Below are 11974 nucleotides of genomic sequence, written 5' to 3'. Positions count from 1 at the left end.
ATATAAGAATACTTATTATATATTATACTTAGAGCTGGAGAGAGAGAGGAAGATAAAGTGTGTGTGTGTGACTAGGAGTTGCATGAGAAAGAGGGAGTGAGTGAAAAGAGAGAGAGGGAGAGAGAGGGGGACAGTGGAGGGGGGGGGGGTCATTTCAATGCCTGTGCTTTGATGCATGCCACTGCTGCCAGCCCCCAAATATTTCTCACAAGACACCCATTCACATGAATTAGAGGAGAGGCACTGACTGGGTACTGTGTGTGTGAGTGTGAGTGTGTGTGTGTGTGTGAGTGTGTGTGTGAGTGTGTGTGAGCAGGGGGTGGCTCACCCAAGCTTAGTCTTTGTGAACTGGATTGACTATGAGATATAACTAAAGACTGCCTTGAATCTTATCCGACGCAGAGGGGAGAGGGAGCAAGAGAGTGCAGGAAGGAAACAGGGGCAGAGAAAGAGGTGCTGGTTTGAGACTTAATTATAAAGGAGAGTCGTGTGCGTGTGCGTGTGTGTGTGTGTTGTATTCTAATGTCCTATGTGTTGGAGAACACCCATTAGCAGTTAGGGTGAGATTTTAGAGGTTTTGAAGTCTGCAGTATTTCTCTCACTTTCTATCTTCCTTTCTGTCTATCTCTCTTTCTTTCTTTCTATCTTTTTCGGGTCCATTTAGGTAATGGCACATTCCACGGGACATTAATCTGTATAATTAGGTTTGAGTCTATCTCCTTCACTCCCTCCCTCCCTCCCCCACCTCTCTTCTTCCCTCCCCCCTTCTCTCTCTCTTTCTCTCCCTCCCTGTTATCCTCACATTCCCTCCCTCCCTCCCTCCCTCCCTCCCTCCCTCCCTCCCTCCCTCCCTCCCTCCCTCCCTCCCTCCCTCCCTCCCTCCCTCCCTCCCTCCCTCCCTCCCTCCCTCCCTCCCTCCCTCCCTCCCTCCCTCCCTCCCTCCCTCCCTCCCTCCCACCACAGTGGGCCAGACCAGGGGGCTCTGCTTTAGCACCTGCTACACTGCAGGAGAGAGAGAGAGAGGGGGGGGGTCTGGAACACATCACCTTCCCCTCTCATTCTCCAACACACACACACACACACCACACACACACACACACACGCATACAGCAACCTGGTAACCTTTATGAGCATGCAGATAGGCTAATGTGCCTTGAGGGTCTGTTGATACTGCAAAGAGCACACACACACACACACGCACGCGCACACACAGAAATGGAAACACACCTGCAAGGTGCAGCTGTTATGTCTGGAGCCGCTGAGCCCACTCTGAGATGCCTCCTGCCTGCCAGGACTTCCTCATAATCCCTTTATGCGTGCGACACCTGTCAGCGTCAATCAGTCCTGTTGTCGTGCCAACGCTTTGGCTGCAGGTGGAACACAGGATCTGGGCCAATAGGAGTCTGTCCTGACGATTAGGCTGATGTTATCTCATTATCAGGCTCCACCCACCTCCTGGGCTATATGATTGTGAGGTTGTAATGCTATCTGTGCTACACTAGTATGGGTGTGTGGATGGATGGATGGAAGCCATAGACATAAGCAGAGAGACCTACCAGAGTATCTATGGTAGAAATAAGCAGAGAGACCTACGGAAGCAGAGATACCTACAGAAGCGGGACCTACAGAGTATACTGTATGTGGTAGACAGAAGAGAGCCCTCCCAGAGGATATATGGTAGACAGATGCAGAGAGACCTACAGAAGAGAGACCTACCAGAGTACCTACGGTAGACAGATGCAGAGAGACTTACAGAAGCAGAGACCTACCAAGGTACCTATGGTAGACAGATGCAGAGAGACCTACAGAAGAGAGACCTACCAGAGTACCTATGGTAGACAGATGCAGAGAGACCTACCAGAGTACCTATGGTAGACAGATGCAGGCAGAAGCGTCTGTGGTCCAGAGATCCTCGTGGCCTCAATCTGAGAGGTAAACAGACAGGCTCTCCTCCAACTCGGGGCATTATCACCAGCCGCCCCGCTCTGCCCTGCTCTCTGGCTGGCCTCACGTCGGCTTAAGGAGCTACTCTCACTAAGCATGCTGTCCAGCCGCCAACACTGCCTGCATGTCAACACTCTCTCTCACACACACACACACACACACTAATACATACGATCACATTTTTACATCTGATTAAATCAGTGACATTTAGAGCATGGATGTGGGTTTATGGAAACAAAGTGCAGCTGGACTGGTGTGTGTTGTGCTTCCTGTGAGCACATTGACAGTGTTAGTAACACGGCTGCCTCACTGGTGCGATGGGGGGAGGGGGGGAGGTTGGGGGGTGGGGGGTGGAGGGTGGGGGTGGGCTGAGGAAGGAGAGGAAGGCAAACCCGCCTGTTGCCTTGGATACCCCATACGTTGTGATTGGCTGGAGAACATGGTTGTCGCCAGACGCGGCAGAGCGGGGTGAAGACATGGTGTCCTCATGTTCAGAACAACGTGGCATAGAGAGACTGGAGAAGGAGACCAGCAGGAGACCAGCAGGAGACCAGCAGGAGACCAGCAGGAGACCAGCAGGAGACCAGCAGGAGACCAGTAGGAGACCAGCAGGAGACCAGCAGGAGACCAGTAGGAGACCAGCAGGAGGCCAGCAGGAGACCAGCAGGAGACCAGTAGGAGACCAGCAGGAGACCAGCAGGAGACCAGTAGGAGACCAGCAGGAGACCAGCAGGAGACCAGCAGGAGGCCAGCAGGAGACCAGCAGGAGACCAGCAGGAGACCAGCAGGAGACCAGCAGGAGACCAGCAGGAGACCAGTAGGAGACCAGCAGGAGGCCAGCAGGAGGCCAGCAGGAGACCAGCAGGAGACCAGCAGGAGACCAGCAGGAGACCAGCAGGAGGCCAACAGGAGACCAGTAGGAGACCAGTAGGAGACCAGCAGGAGACCAGCAGGAGACCAGCAGGAGACCAGCAGGAGGCCAGCAGGAGACCAGCAGGAGACCAGTAGGAGACCAGCAGGAGACCAGCAGGAGACCAGCAGGAGACCAGTAGGAGACCAGCAGGAGACCAGCAGGAGACCAGCAGGAGACCAGTAGGAGACCAGCAGGAGGCCAGCAGGAGACCAGTAGGAGACCAGCAGGAGGCCAGCAGGAGACCAGCAGGAGACCAGTAGGAGACCAGCAGGAGACCAGCAGGAGACCAACAGGAGGCCAGCAGGAGACCAGTAGGAGACCAACAGGAGACCAGCAGGAGACCAGTAGGAGACCAACAGGAGACCAGTAGGAGACCAGCAGGAGACCAGCAGGAGACTAGCAGGAGACCAGCAGGAGACCAGTAGGAGACCAGCAGGAGACCAGCAGGAGACCAGCAGGAGACCAGCAGGAGACCAACAGGAGACCAGCAGGAGACCAGCAGGAGACCAGCAGGAGACCAACAGGAGACCAGCAGGAGACCAGCAGGAGACCAACAGGAGACCAGCAGGAGACTAGCAGGAGACCAGCAGGAGACTAGCAGGAGACCAGCAGGAGACCAGCAGGAGACCAACAGGAGACCAGCAGGAGACCAACAGGAGACTAGCAGGAGACTAGCAGGAGACCAGCAGGAGACTAGCAGGAGACCAGCAGGAGACCAGCAGGAGACCAACAGGAGACCAGCAGGAGACTAGCAGGAGACCAGCAGGAGACCAGCCGCCGTGTGGCATGTCCTCCTGTCTTTCTTTCTCTCTTCTCCTCTCTCTTTGTCTGTCTCAGTTGACAATTAACTTCATTCCTCTTTCTCCCCCCCTATATCTCTCTAACAGTGTTCTCTCTATCTCCCTCCCCTCTCTCCCTGTGTTCTCTCTCGAACAGCAAGGTCAGTGTGAGTCTCCTCCAGGAACCCCAGTCATGATGGAGTCAGCCTGATCCTATCAGGACTCTGGACCCGTCTACAAACCGAGTTAGCGTCCAAGGCTAATGCAAGTCAGGCTAACCCAAACCATCTCCCCCCCTCTCTCCCAGTCCCACCCCCCCTCTGGTCATAAAGGCTGGAGCAGGTCTGGGGCAACAGCAGAGATAGGGGACCAAATCGCTTTAATGCAGAGAAAGCGTGACGACTGACATGCTCTCACACACATGCGCTCACGCACACACACACACACACCCTTTCATCTCAGTGTGAGCTCTTCAAATGGAACATGGGAGTCTAAACCAGAGAGCACGAAGGCAGCATCATTACAGCCACGCTACACAGATACACGACACTATATACAATGATGTATATCATTGATTTATAATTCATTATATTCTATCGATATTTGTTTTCCAGTACGTTCACTTCTTCTTTCCCTTCCTTGTTGGGAGGTTACGTAACAAGAAATCATTCAATCGGACAAACGCCAGGCTGTGTTAGTCTCTGGCAGTGAAGTACAGGCTTCATCGTGAAGGGTCTGGGTACCCAGAATGCCCGATGGGGAGGGGGGGTGTGCTCCCGGCAGGCTGTCTGAGCAGACCCTAGGCCCCGCCCCCCCCAGAGAGGGAAATAGAACCCTCCCAGGTTCTGATCTCACCCTCTCTCAGTTTTCTATGATCCATCCCATTAGATCTCTTCATCCCCTGGCTCTCTCATGGGCCCCACGCTACTTCCCCCCCCCCCCCCGCCTTTCTCGCTGATCTTACCACCATCCTCCTCCCTTGGTTTTCTGCTCCATCCCTCCCTTTGTTTTCTTTCACTAGGGTTCAGATCCCTCCCTCCCTCCCTCCCTCCCTCCCTCCCTCCCTCCCTCCCTCCCTCCCTCCCTCCCTCCCTCCCTCCCTCCCTCCCTCCCTCCCTCCCTCCCTCCCTCCCTCCCTCCCTCCCTCCCTCCCTCCCTCCCTCCCTCCCTCCCTCCCTCCCTCCCTCCCTCCCTCCCTCCCTCCCTCCCTCCCTCCCTCCCTCCCTCCTCTATGGGACCCTCTTGGATTTCATTCATACGTCCTTCTCCTCCAGCTTCTAGTCCCTCTCCCTCTCCCTCTCCCTCCCCTCTCTCTCTCTCTCTCTCTCTCTCTGAGTGCAGTTTATTGTCTGTGTTTTTACACAGCCAGGGCTGGTGGCTTCAGATACACCCTCGGTATATCACTGTCCACCGGCCAAACTGGCCTTAGTCCTGACTCATGCAGCTTCTAAATTTGTTGTTAACAGTTCTGCCGAATGTACACACATCCACATGAAAACACACACACACAAAGCCGTTACTTTTCACCCTTCCTCACTCTGTCTCCAATCTCTCTCCTAGTCTGGATAGTGTGTGTGTGTGTGTGTGTGTGACAAACAAACCCTGTGGGGTTTCCCAATGCAGCATTACTTGACTTCTCTCTGATCCATCTTAACATCAATATTCATGGTCAGCTCAGTTTTCTACATTCCCATGTGCCCACCTGCAGTGGTACTAACCTCTAATACTCAGGACTAGTGAGGCCTAACAAGGAGCGTTTGGCAGTATTCAAACATGTGGCCGTAACATGCACTCAGAACGCCTTGGTGAAAAGTACATACGTCAAGTACAAGTTGCAGCATCTAGTTAACATGGTTTAGCTCCTGGCCTTTGACGGGACCCCTGTGACCTCTGTCAGAATCCCAGGAACTCTGGACCTCGAACCTGGAATTCACCAACAGCAGAAAAGGCTACAGGGTTGAGGAGACATCTGGACAAAAATTCCTCCCAACATGAGATTATTTGCGTCCTAATTGAATTTGAGGCATTCTTGTACGCATTTTTCTCAGTCGTCTTTACAAACCAGGCCTTTCAGCTCACCCAGTCCGCCCCGGACACTGGTGGTCGTGAGGACGGGAGAGAGATGGAGGGGTGAGGGGGAGGGGGGGAGAGAGAGGGAGGAAGAGAGAGAAAGGCGAACAGAGCAAGGCTTTGCAGAGCTCACACGCGTGACCCCGTCCACATGCATTCCTTCGCCGCACAAACACGCATCTATACCTCGCCGTCGATGAACACAAAGTTCCTTTATTTTCACACGCATACATTTCTTTCTGGAATTCAACACGCAGAAAACAACTGCATTCCCAGAAGGGTGAGGAGGACCATTGACAATCGTCCAGTCGTTTCAGATCCATAGGGTTCTGATTCGGACATAAGGTCGGATGATTCACACAGCAAGACACAACATACTTTTGTAACCCTCACAGCCCCTCCAGTGAAACGTACAGGAAGTACAAACTAACATCTTCCTGTCTTGAGAAGGTACAAACACATGGTAGCTTTTATATCATATTACATTACTGAATGAATGCATTAGCAGTTTAAAAAACGTAATTTCAGCTGAATTGAAAACATTCAAGAACTCTGTATTAATGGAGTCAAAACAGCATAAATCCCATTAAAGAGCATATAAGGACTTTATATAAGGACACTTTAGCCACTAATAGCCCTCAACCAACCATGAAAGTAGCAGTTCCCCCAGCTGGATCCCTTTGGCGTTAAAGCTGAACACAAAATTCATTACGTGTACACAACAGACACACACAAACACAACACACGCACCGATGAGGAAACTCACACACCACCGTACAACAACAACAACAAACACACACAAAAACAAGCAAGTGCGGTAAACAAGAGCTCAAGGGTGCTGATCTTGGAAAGGAGAGCCACTGCTAATCTACGCTAAGTGCATTAGCCCTGTCACACATCCCATTTGTTGAACCAATGACCCACCAGAGAGCCTAACACCTGATCTAGACCCTCCTGCTCGCCCCCCACGCCTGGGAAGACTTGTGCCTTCAGCCCACGTCCCAGTGAGTTAGATCCTTCGCTCTGTTGTCCTTTCCCCTGTGCCGACACCAGAGATATTGATGCACCGATTATAAGCTCTCTCTGTGTCATTCGTGCTGATTGTATGCTCTCTGGGGCTCAATCACGCCCCCAAGAGAAATGCTCCTAAACCATCACCCTAAAACCGGCCCTGCGGAAAAGGACATTATTACCACATCAATAAATGTTTGTGCCAACAGATCGATGGAGGGTGAATGTCTCAACTTGAGGGCTAACGCGGCGTGCCTAGAGCGGCAGTTGGGGAACCCCTCTGGAGATAGTTCAGTTGGGGAACCCCTCTGGAGATAGTTCAGTTGGGGAACTCCTCTGGAGATAGTTCAGTTGGGGAACTCCTCTGGAGATAGTTCAGTTGGGGAACCCCTCTGGAGATAGTTCAGTTGGGGAACCCCTCTGGAGATAGTTCAGTTGGGGAACTCCTCTGGAGATAGTTCAGTTGGGGAACTCCTCTGGAGATAGTTCAGTTGGGGAACTCCTCTGGAGATAGTTCAGTTGGGGAACTCCTCTGGAGATAGTTCAGGCCCCGTCAGGTGAGACAGAGGACAGTGGCCCTGCCGTGACACAGCTCACTGGTTTCTGTTAAGAGACCCTGGCTTGATGCTACCCTGACCCCTGGACCCTAATCCCCACGCACTTGTATAGACTTAAGAGGATTGGGTGGTATTGGCCCTGTGCTAATAGCTGCCCTCTGCTCTGAGGCAGGTGAATGATATCAGGAAAGCCCACGAGTCAACCACAGACCAGGTGAAGCCCCAGGGAATCCACACGTTGAGATCCACAACGTCAGTTTCAGCCAATTAGGAGGGGCTATATCATCTGAGGCCGATTCGGGGGAGGGGCTCAGAGCTGGCATTTGAGCCCAGGGGTCAGGGGTCATGTGGGCGGAGGTCCGTTGACGTATCGCAGCACCAGGTGGGAGGAGCCTCCCATGGCGTTGCCGCGGCGACAGTCGGGCTCCAGGACGCGGGCGAGGACCCACGCCGCCAGGGCCAGGAGCATGCTCAGTAGGACCCAGCAGAGGGGGGGGCACCCTGGGGTCACCTTCAAGCCCCCTGGAGGAGGGGTGGGGTGGAGCGTCTGGTTGCCAGGCAACGGCCTGGGCATCTGCTCTGCTGACTGGCTCAGAGGAGACAAGAGAACACACACACACACATACACACACACACACACACACACACACATACACACACATACACACACATATACACAACTCACACACACACACACACACACACACATATACTCACATATACAGACACAGACACACACACAGACACACACAGCTCTCATCAATATTAGTTACAACATTAAGTTATGTTCCGTAAGTACTGTAACATACATACCTGTGGTTCTCTCCCTCTAAAACCCAACCAATCAGACTGGAACTTGATGTCACATGATTGTGTGGTACACGGGGCCAGACACGCCTCCAAAGTGTCATGGCAACAAGGCTGTGAATGATCAGAGGGGTCCCTCATACAGTGGCACCCTGGACACTGACACACACACACACAGGAACTGTTTGAGTTACGTCACAGTTACACACTCTCTACATGACAGTGCTCTATGCAACAAAGGCCAATTGTAAATCAAAGAGACTTTGAGATGCAGTCCATTAACTAATGAGGTTGGAACCCCTCCCCCCTCCCCACACACACACACACACACACACACCCGTGGGACCTGATTATCAGACAATCATATGCCTCCCCCTTCTTTTTGTCTCCCTCCCTCCCTCCCTCCCTCCCTCCCTCCCTCCCTCCCTCCCTCCCTCCCTCCCTCCCTCCCTCCCTCCCTCCCTCCCTCCCCCCCCCCCCCCCCCCCCCCCCCTCCCTCAGCCGTCTCTCCTCTTATTGATGTTCTAGCCCACAATTACGACAGACATTAAAAAGCCAGTTCTCTGCCACGGCCGTCCCAGTAAAGATGCCAATTAGGCCGCCAGCACAGGAGAAATGACACAAGCCTCTCTGAAATGGAGATGGATTCTCGGCTCGTCTTCGCTGGCCAATCAGGACGCCCCATCGACAGCGTGAGAGACTATCTCATATCTGGTATCTTCTCATTCCTCGTCCCCCCCCCTTACCCCCTCTCCCCCCCTGCATAGCTGGAGGACTCCGCCAGGCTGCAGCCAGCTTCATTACCACCGCAGAAGAAGAAGAAGGAGGAGGAAGAAACGTTTCAGCAGAGGACTTTTATGACGATATGTAAAAAAAAATATTTAAAAAAATTGTCTCTGACGAGAAATGGGGATGGCCGTAAATGGTCCTTTTCTGAATGTTGTCCCAGGCTCCATCAGGCTCTAACCCAGCAGACTGTCAGACGATGTGGTTCACAGCAAATTAAAGGCAATGAACTTGATTGCGTGTCAAAGAAGACTAATAAAAACCAAGCCCGCCCACGTGTGACCTGGGATGGGTCTCCTATCCCATGATGCAGTGCGTACAGTGTCTGGGATGGGTCTCCTATCCCATGATGCAGTGCGTACAGTGTCTGGGATGGGGCTCCTATCCCATAATGCAGTGCGTACAGTGTCTGGGGCTCCTATCCCATGATGCAGTGCGTACAGTGTCTGGGATGGGGCTCCTATCCCATAATGCAGTGCGTACAGTGTCTGGGGCTCCTATCCCATGATGCAGTGCGTACAGTGTCTGGGGCTCCTATCCCATGATGCAGTGCGTACAGTGTCTGGGGCTCCTATCCCATGATGCAGTGTGTACAGTGTCTGGGGCTCCTATCCCATGATGCAGTGCGTACAGTGTCTGAGGCTCCTATCCCATGATGCAGTGCGTACAGTGTCTGGGGCTCCTATCCCATGATGCAGTGCGTACAGTGTCTGGGGCTCCTATCCCATGATGCAGTGCGTACAGTGTCTGGGGCTCCTATCCCATGATGCAGTGCGTACAGTGTCTGGGGCTCCTATTCTATGATGCAGTGCGTACAGCGTCTGGGATGGGGCTCCTATCCCATGATGCAGTGCGAACAGTGTCTGGGATGGGGCTCCTATCCCATGATGCAGTGCGAACAGTGTCTGGGATGGGGCTCCTATCCCATGATGCAGTGCGAACAGTGTCTGGGATGGGGCTCCTATCCCATGATGCAGTGCGAACAGTGTCTGTGTTCGAGTCCCGGTCCCCGCGGTGCTCCTGGGCGTCTTGACCTGTGAGAATGAGGAGACGCTGCCTTCTCTCTCAGCTCTCTAATGGGGCGTTCCAGCTTCGGTTCTACAGGTTAACGCGATTGAGATGCTCATTCTCCACGAGCCTGACTCAGTAGCTGCTGTGTGTGTGTGTGTGTTTGTAAGTGTGTGTGTGTATGGTGTGTGTGTGTGTGTGTGCGCTCTCTTCTCCGTTTCACAGGCAGAACATACAGAGTTAATCAGTGTGTCTGGTCAGGAGGTTTGAGGGCACGCACGTTCACACACACACACACACACACACACACACATGTATACATATACACACAGACACGTATACATACACACACAAGCGCAAACATGCACGTAGATGATTCTCATGTGATACGATGTGATGAATGAGAGCTTCTGTTACTAGAACTTTTGCAGCTATCCCTCTGGCTCATGGCACATTTGGCAGACAGGCTGTCCTCCCAGCTCTGAGGTGACCTTTGACCCCACAGTCAGTGGGTTCCCAGGAGGTCAGGGGGACAGGTGACTGGACTGACCTCCCGGGGGGGGGAATCTCCTGGACTGTAACACTGGCAGGGGAAGGCCAGAGCGAGGGTCAGAATGGTGGTGTTGGTCAGCACAGCAGAGCTGTCTGGGGCTGGGGGCACTGTGAGGGGGGAGGGGTGTGTGTGAGTGCGTCTCGGTGAGAGTGAGTCTCAATGTGTGTATGTACCAGTGTGTATGAGTGTGTGTATGTACGAGTGTGCATGTGTGTGAGAGTGTGTGTGAGTTGCCCAGCAGTGAGGCCTACCTGCAGGTCAGTCTGGACAGACCTGGAACATGATTGGCTGCCAGGGTCTCGGGGGGTGGGGCCAGAGAAGAAGGGGTCATCCTTGGGAGTCTTCCCCAGCCAGGCACTGATCCTGGCAGGGTCAAAGGTCACGGGCTCTGACGAGGCTCTGTTGGGTGTGGAGGTCTCCCAACAAGCCCCGCCCACGCTTCCAAACTTCCTGGGGTGGACTTGGCCACACCCCCTGTCCGAGATCTGGACACAAGCAGGGGTCGAAATAAACATGCAGTCAGGTAGGCAGACTTCATAAGACCACATGCACTAAGGCAAACACACATCTTTAGAAAATAATCTTTTTGTAAACCTTGATTCATTTGTAACATTTTGTACACAAATGTAAAGTGTAAAACGGTGTTTGAGGGAATCCTATCCTGTAATGGACTGAATCATCTCTCTAAACACGACACGACTCTCCTGCAGACCACCAGCTCTGCTATGAGCCCCAGGGACGCTTTGATCTTCTAACATGGCCCACTTCATCCCATGCTAATGTGCCCCTGTACAACACAGCCAAACCTCTGGTGACTACAGGCAGCTGCTCTGGGTTCAGATGCAGTGCTACCCAGCCAGGTTGTCATAGCTACTCTGGAAGAGCCAACTGAGAGAACAGCTTTTCCTGCTCTTCTCTCCTGACAGGGAGAAGAGTGGATGGAGAAAGAGGTGGAATTAAGTCTGTAGTACAAACAGATGCAACTAGAAATACAAAGAGCCACTGGCTGCTGCTTTCTCATCCACGCACCTACACCACCACCCAACACCAACCCCCCCCCCACACACACACACACACACACACACCAACCTCCGCTCTCCCCCTTCCCACACACACACACACACACACACACACTCTCTCACGCAATCACACAAACCACATAAAACAAGAAGAAGGCATTGTTGCTGCGTCTTGTTGATGCCGTTGTGCTGCAGCCTGAAGAACACAGGCTCACGCTGGCAGTCACGACCTGTTCGGACGCCAGGGTCAGATTCCTACGCTGGTTGAACGCAAGTTGACATTCCTGACGTTATTGCAAAAGGCCTGTGACCTGCCTAAGGTTCCCAGCACTAACCACGTTGGAACCGCAGCTAAACGCAACAATGTGGATACAACACGACATGCAAGCTGGCTGTTTCACATACTGATTTGAGTCAAGACCAGTTTAAACTGGATAGGCAGCCTAACCCCCCTCCTGGCCGGACATCAAAACCTGTTATGTCTGTGTGTGAATATATGATCTATGTGTTGTGTTTTATTTGTGTGT

The 11974-nt window shown here is 52.9% G+C and overlaps 1 protein-coding gene across 1 annotated transcript in view; it reads right to left on the bottom strand.

Moving 5' to 3' along the window:
• Positions 1–5893: 5893 nt before the first annotated feature.
• LOC146257865 (nesprin-2) overlaps positions 5894–11974 on the bottom strand; it is an 8571-nt gene continuing 2490 nt past the window's right edge. Inside the window, exons 7-9 of the mRNA XM_084674534.1 lie at positions 10680–10913; positions 8088–8240; positions 5894–7860 (exon numbers count right to left, since the gene is read on the bottom strand). Coding sequence (XP_084530660.1) covers positions 7618–7860; positions 8088–8240; positions 10680–10913 — 630 coding nt within the window. The 3' untranslated portion in view covers positions 5894–7617. The remainder of the gene's footprint in view (positions 7861–8087; positions 8241–10679; positions 10914–11974) is intronic.

This window comes from Hypomesus nipponensis, chromosome 15 (genome assembly GCF_054491055.1).
Source record: "Hypomesus nipponensis isolate SF chromosome 15, ASM5449105v1, whole genome shotgun sequence".
NCBI classification, from domain to species: Eukaryota; Metazoa; Chordata; class Actinopteri; order Osmeriformes; family Osmeridae; genus Hypomesus; species Hypomesus nipponensis.
This window is presented reverse-complemented; position numbering and strand designations above follow the sequence as displayed.